At 47.2% G+C, this 7654-nt stretch overlaps 1 protein-coding gene across 1 annotated transcript in view; it reads left to right on the forward strand.

Moving 5' to 3' along the window:
• The window catches only part of MCF2L2 (MCF.2 cell line derived transforming sequence-like 2), a 219630-nt gene that overhangs the window by 163186 nt on the left and 48790 nt on the right, over positions 1-7654 (forward strand). Inside the window, exons 19-20 of the mRNA XM_025195968.1 lie at positions 3495-3587; positions 4156-4248. Coding sequence (XP_025051753.1) covers positions 3495-3587; positions 4156-4248 — 186 coding nt within the window. The remainder of the gene's footprint in view (positions 1-3494; positions 3588-4155; positions 4249-7654) is intronic.

The raw sequence follows: 7654 nt of genomic DNA on the forward strand, positions 1-7654 counted from the left end.
CTGCATTAAAATAATAGGATCCCTCCGCTTTGTCCATGAATGGATGTGAGTCTCGCTCTTTTGTTACTGAAGTGGCACAATGGGGCTAGCAGGACATTGTGTGGGCAAATAAAGCGCGGCAGGATTGGGCTATAAAGTGTTTACCGATGGTTGTTTTGCAGCCAGAACGTGCTGATTCACTGCTGCCTTTCTCCCGCATTGGTCTGGCATGACCTCACTGAGATGAATGCTTCTTCAGGCAAGGTGATGCTGGGATCGATCAAAACCAGTGAGAATAGTTGTAAACTGCAGTCCTTGTTAGAACGGCCTCTTTGGCCCTGTCTGACCGCACCTGGACTTTCAGCCCTGTTTTGGTAACTGGTGAAAAACACCATCACCTTCTAATCCAGGTTACAAGCAAGATGGCTTGGTTTGTGTCCGCAGACCGGCTTTTGTGTCATTGCAAGGGTGTGGGCGCGTCCACAGCATCTGTACGGTCCACTCGGAGAGAGTCTGGACAGGTGTCACATAATAGATTGGATCAAAGTGAAGTTCTCCGGCAGAACAGGTAAAGCCTAATCAGCACGTGGTAGACTGTCCGGTGCAAAGCGCTCTGACACCAGTTTAGCAAAGCACAGGATTCAGAGTGAAATTGGACTACTTGTGTGCTTAAAGTGAAGCAGAAGCTGAAGTGCTTGTCTGGGTTAGGGCCACAGCACTGAGCGCTTGGCAGATTGATCCCACAAAGCAGCACCCGCTGCAAGTGGGACAGCACACTCTGGGATGATGCACTACCGCTGTTTCTTCCCAAAGCCTGTTGAGGATGCTCCACAATCAGTGTGCAGAGCTGCCTACCACCATGCAAACCTAGGCCCCAGGCAAGGGTAAAAGACTGGATCGCCACTGTGCTAGGTTAGGATGCATATTTAAAGCCAGCTGTGTTATTGACTGGTTCACGTGCAAGGATCAAGAGAGCCTGACCCCGGGAAGATTGAGCAGAGGTGGAAGGTAGTCAGCATTTTGCAGGACCCTGCTCAGATCCTGGTGTGATTGAGCACTTTTAGTGTTAATATTGCCAGGCCTGGAAAGAAAGGAAAATTTAAGAGGAATTGGTGACTACAGCACTTGGCCAGCTGAGAGACGGAGCACTTAAGAAATTAAGCTCTTTGTGAAAGCTTTGTGGCAATTCTTGAACCTTCCAGCTATACGCTAAAGGCCAAATTTCTACCCTCAAATATATAAACTCATCAGCTTCCAATCTATTTAATGGAGTTGGGCATATGTGCTCTGGAAACAGCACAAATATTTGTGAAGCTTTTTGAGGTCCCTGAGTGGAACACACCATAGAATTGCAAAGCACTCGGGATACAGGGGCCGGGAGCGTGGTAGAAATGCACTTGCAGGTAGTGGGAAGCCTTGGATCTGCACTCTCCAGAGCTGTGTTGGTGCTGAAGGTCTTGATCTGAATCTGGAGCAAGGCCCATCTCTAATTCTTTCCCCAAGAAATCCCTATTCCTCTGTTTTCAGGATGCAGGACCCTTCTCTGAGCTTGCCATGCCTTGGCACATTCAGAGCTCTAGCTTTGCCCAGGAAGGTGCTACATGAGGGGAAGTGACCTGTCAGTTAATTGTTGTTGTCCCCTCATTTTTCTCCAGTTTAAACGCAACCTTTTGGGGTACACTGATACAGATTTTCTTGTGCAATACCGATAGCCAACGATTAGCCAACTGTATCAGCTGATGCCGATCCAATAACTGATATTTAGTAATAGTGCAAGGCATTTTAAACTACTAACATAAATACATCTTTTTTGTTTGTTTGTTTTGCATTTAACACACACACGCACGCACGCATGCACGCACGCACGCACGCACGCCTCCTGCCCATTCTGGCCCTCAATTAGGAAAATGGTGACTGCTTTATTCCCACGTACGTCACCCCCTCACCCGTGACTCCTACCCGCTCCCCGTGCAGCCTGTGCTGCTGTCCCAGGTGGGCAGGGTGAACCCTTGCACAGACAGTGGCGCCAGGTGCGTTTGGAGCCCTAGAGCATGCCACTGCCTCAGTGCCGGTGGGCCCAGCACAGCTGAGCTCCCCTGGCTGCTGGGAAGAAGCCGCTTTTGCAAAGGTGCCGGGTGGAGCAGAATGTCCCTGATGCAGTGCCTTACCCTGCCTGTGCACAGCCCAATGTCTCCATGGCAGGCTTGGTGCTCAGGTACCTGCTGCGTGAGTGGCATTGGCATGACAGCAGCAGGCGGAGCAGGTAACAGTGCCTTTGTTGCTTAGTGCAGCATCCTGTGACCGCTCCCCAGTGCCCGCTCTGCCTCCCGTTGCTCTCTGGGACCTATAGTCTGCCATGGGCATGGGCCGGCAGCAGAGAATGGGGACAAGACTATGGTCGCCAGGATGCTTCAGGCACACAGCCATAATTATCAGCTACAACAACCCAAAAAAGCCAATAGCCAATAACGTTGTTTCTCCTTCGATCAGTGCCGATCCGATAGCCACCAGATATATCGGTGCACCCCTACTTTTTTATGTCCCTCTGAAGTGGCTTTCTTAATTAGGCATCACCTTAGTTTCCTTCCCCCTCCCCCACAGTCCGCTTAGCTTTCTGTAGGTAAGGAGCACGTTTTAATGCTCGATTCCCCTTTCCTAGTCCCTCTCCATTCTGCGGTTTCTACCCTCTGCTACAATGAGCCGAAAAGGTAATAGCTTACAGGCAGCGGTGCAGCAAGCTCATAGTATCCAGGGCAGGGGGGCATATGCAGACCACTGTAGCAGGGGCCAGGGGAGGGAAGTCTTACCTGCCCAGGCGTTCTGCACAGGGAAGGCAGCTGCTACTGCTACTGCTGCCATTTTATTGCTGCTGTGGTAGAAAAGTGGTAGCAGTAGCAATAGCAGCTGCCTTCCCTGTGCAGAGTCCAGGCAGCAGCAGCAGAGAAAAAGAGAGTCTGGAGGTGGCAGCCTGTGGCGTGTACAACCTGGGAGCTGACCCCCCCGCCCCAGATATGACACTGGGTGCAGAGCCGCTGCTACTGTGAGAAAAACTCCCTGGAGGAAGGGGAGCATTATCACAATCACCCCCTCCCTCTCTGCCCCCGAGGTGTACTGCCAGGTGCAGGGCTGTACTACCCAACTCCTATTGCCAGCAGTGCAGGGCTACCTCTTCCATGGTAAAAGCTCCTGGGGGGGCAGGGGGAGTGGAGAGTCTGGCATTGTTTCATAGTCAACACCAGGGGCTAGTGCCCCACTTGCCTTCCTCTCCCCATGCCTATTTACACGACTGCTTATGGGGGTGTATTGACAGGAGCGTTGTATGCAAGTCATAGGAAGTTATTCTTCCACACCGTTCTGCACTGGCGAGGCCTCATCTGGAGCGCTGCATCCACTTTTGGGTACCATACGTTAAGGGAGCATGGATGAAATGGAAGAAGGAAAGAAGACACAACTAAAGGTGGGCGCTGGGTACATTCTTTCTTCATCTGTTGCTTAAATTTTTCTTTTCTCCGTAGAAAGAGGATCTCCAAATATATGAAAAATACTGTCAGAATAAGCCAAGGTCTGAAGCTCTCTGGAGGCAATGTGCAGACAACCTCTTCTTTCAGGTACAGTTGTTATGGACGGGTGGTGCAAATCCATTAGCTCCTGTTTTCCTTCTGTAGCTGTTCTCTCTTGCTGCATTTATGTCACTTTTAAAAGACAGAGGAATATATTTATCTTAATGTAGCCATCTTTTAATTAAAGGAAGCACTCAGCTACTCAGTTCACTGTCTTACACAACACCATTGGTAGACAGATGGAAGGATAGATGGATTTCTTTGCTTGTCAGCATTCATTGAAATTTGTAATTAAAATGGCAAGGGGCTGGTCTGTTCTTTAAGATCAGGTTGTTGAAATTTCACCAAAAGAAGTTGCAAGATTTCAACCACAGTCTTGCCTGTCCATAGACTTTAACGCTGATTCAAAGGTGTTTATATACTCTACACAGCCTGGAAATGCCATATCTGAATTGGATGGTGAAATCTGGTGTACGCCGAACTGGAAGTTGTCTTGATGAATCGATCGATGCTTCAACCTCCAATTATCTGAACCTTAGTTCAAGTCTCTGTGCCCTTGCTATGTTTCTGAGAATCACAGTGGTTTTTAATCCCCTTTTGTTTTTTCATCTTACAGGAATGCCAGCGTAAATTGGATCATAAACTCTCATTAGATGCGTATCTCTTAAAGCCAGTTCAAAGAATCACAAAGTACCAGCTGCTTTTAAAGGTAATTAAGTCTGACAGACGTTCGGTATAGAAAGGTAATGCACTGCTGGAGAATCTTGCCTTCTCTTGCCGTAGTTTGGTATTATGCAGCAGCGTCCTGTCAGAGGGCTGCGCCTGAAAGAAATTAGTTCTCTCTATCAGCAAATACCTCACTACATTGAATTAACACGGTAGAGAAACAAGCCGATCCAAATCTGAACTCTGGTTAAACGCAGTTTTTGGATTCAGTACTACTATTGCACTAAAAAGAAAAAAGTCACTGTTAAGGTTTTCCATGATAGATTGTAATGTACCAATTTTAATGAGATATTGCAAATGATTTAATTAGAGCAAGGCATGGTCTAATGGCCTGAGCATAGGACTCTGTGCCATAATTTCCCACCCTGCTCCTGGCTTCACTGGAATCCATGGCAAAACTCAACGAATGAAGGAATTTCAGCCTTCCAAGCCTTTGACCCCTGATGTTTTTTCTCCAGTTGTGGATAAATTACTCAAAACAACATTTTCCAAAGGAATCCTCTTACTTTGGGCAGGTCCATTTTGAAAGGCCCAGCCTGGAGCAGATTGGATCTCATTTTGAGAAATCCTGAATATTTCAAGCTCCTGTTAGACATCAGTTGGGATTGGGAGTGATCCAGACCACCAACATGCAGGCCCAAAATGAGCAACAAGAAACTGAAGCAGCAAAATGGTGGTCTTCACTTCTGTGTCCATCTTCTCAACTTGAACGAAGGGATAATTATATTTATTCACCCATCTTACAGGGTTTAGAAAGGATTACTTTTTTATTGCTATGAGGCACGTTGACTGTTGATAATGCTATTGGGTGTCTATGCACATGCTCCGGGGTGGAGGGAGAGGCGCTTTAATTAGAGCGGCTCTGAGAGGCACTCTAATTGAAGTGCCCTCAGCATCACGTGTATTCAGCATCCCGAGCTTCAAAACGGTGGTGGAGGGGCTTTAACTAAAGCTTGTTCTATCAGCTTTAGTTCAAGCGCTCCTTCCACCGTTTTGAAGCACGGGGACACTGAATACACATGAAGTGGAGGCTGCTGGAGCGCGCTAATTAGCATGCTCCGGCAGACTTGCAGCAGACTTAATTAATTGAGTCTGCTCCAACGCGTGCTAATTAGCATGCTTCAGCAGCTAATTAGCACGCATCAGAGCAGAGGTGCTCATTGTGTTATAAAGTGCACTATGAAATGCAGTACATAAATCTAGGGCCCCAGTCTCAGTTGGTATAAATTGGCGTTGACCCACTGAAGACAATGAAGTTGTACCAGTTTTCATCATGTAAAAGTCCGTCTCCTCATTTATTTATGTAGCACTTCAATATCGTACTGATAAGCCCCTAGACTGAAGAGTCCTCAATACACTAAATGCACCAGATTTAACACTGGTGCAATTTCACGGACTCCACTGGCATTACATCTCCTTGTCCTAGGGATCAATTTGGTTTTGTTATTTCCAGTTGCTGGAAGTGATATCACTTGAAAGGAGGGAGAGAGAGATTAAAATGAACTTTCGAGGTCTCTGCACGAGCAGTGATAAACTCTGCTCTAATTGTAATTTTAAAATATATCAGTAAACAAAGTGAGATTAGATGAAAGTGAAGGTCTCAGGCAGACCAGGTAGAGCCCTGGACCTCTAAATGGGTCAGACCAGTTCTGTACACACCTACCAGCATATGAGGAAAGGCATTTAACACATCAGGAATTTGGAGAGCACCACAGAGGCAGGTCCCTGAATCCCCTGAAGTAGGAGGGGAAAAGAGGAGTGCATCTAGAGAGTCTTCCCCCATTAGAAAAGGGGGCACATTACAGAGGACACATTGCGAGTAATAGGGAGATCACCTTTGGAACCCCAGCTCATAATTTTTGTATCCCAGCTTGGTTAATATTAAATATAAGCCTACAAATGACATGGTTCCAGTTCATATTCATTATAATACTGGGGATCCCACAACAGGTAACAAGAGCGCACCTCACTTTTTCCCACCTGAAGTATAAGCAGCGATATAGGTGAAGGCAGAGCCATATGACATCGAGAGGGCTGAGTTTGGACGAACATTTTTTTTCCAGCTTCTATCTGCTGTGGACACATGTGAGCACCACATTTGAAGACAGATGTGAAGAAGCTGGAGAGAGTCCAGGGGTGGGTGACAAAAGGGAGGGGAATGTAACCTGTATGAGAAAAAGGTTGAGAAAACTAGGTGTGTTTAGCCTGGAGAAAAGGCGGCTAGAAGGGGACATAGCAGCTGCCTTCAAATATTTGAAAGGCTGCTGTAAAAAAGAGGGAGAACAACTTTTCTCCTTTGCCCCAGAGGGCAGGACACAAAGCAGTGGCTTTAAATGACCTTAAGGGAGATTTAGATTACATCTCAGGCAAGGCTTTCTGGCTGTTAGAAGTGTTAAGCAGCCGAACGGACTGCGCAGGGAGGCTATGGCATCTCTTCACTGGAGGCTTTGAAGAGGAGACTGGATAAGCATTGGTCAGGGATGATTTAGGAGCAGCATCCCTGCATTCATGCAGGGGCAGGGCTGGACGACCCCCGAGGCCCCTTCCAATCCCACGAGTCTCAATTCCAAATTAAATGCAGCTGAACCTGGGCGGAGCCGCAGCCGAAAGCAGAGCGCTGAAATGTGGGAAGATTTCAACCCACGACTTTGCAGGATGGGCTCATCTTTGCCAAGTTTTGCTTGGTTAGGTGCAAAAGTAGACAAAACGATTACTCCCCCATAGCTCAGTTAACATTGGCTGAAACCGTGATGCCGGAGGCTTTCTAAACCTCACCCACGTTTGGGGTTTGTCACAAAACCAAGTGAACGCTCAGGACATCTGTTTCATGTAGCAAACAGTAATTAAGAGGGAGGGCATGAGTTCAGCTAGCATCCTGATTCCTAATTATTTTCGAAAATATAGTGCACAGGCTGTACTGTTCTTAGGCCTCTTGTTGGCAAGTTCAGAGGCAGAACTGAACCTGGCAGAGGTGTTAATATTTAGTGCCGATGCCATTGCCATACCTGTTCCCCCGTAGCATTGTCTTTTTGTGTTTTTGAAATGCAGCCCATTTATAGTCAGCCAAACACTGTGGTTATAGCAATGCTACGTGCATGAGGAAGTACCCAGTTAATAGCTATTAACAGGGAACCTGTCAGGACCTATAAAGCTAATTGAAAATAAGCTGTTCCTGTGTGCTTTATATGTTGGTATGACAACAAACAAACAGTACTTCAACCCAACCGGTTAATAAATGAATCTTCGGAGCAGCAAAAGCAGGAGCCAACAAACTCGACAACAGCTGCTTAGTGTGTTGCTTTCGGTAGTGCCAACGTGCGTTAGCAACCTGGTCCTGCGCGGTGCTGGCTGGCCCTTCCGCGACCCTTTTTCATTTCCACTCCTCGGCC

The sequence above is a fragment of the Alligator sinensis genome, unplaced genomic scaffold (assembly GCF_000455745.1).
Source record: "Alligator sinensis unplaced genomic scaffold, ASM45574v1 scaffold301_2, whole genome shotgun sequence".
In the NCBI taxonomy this organism is placed as follows: domain Eukaryota; kingdom Metazoa; phylum Chordata; order Crocodylia; family Alligatoridae; genus Alligator; species Alligator sinensis.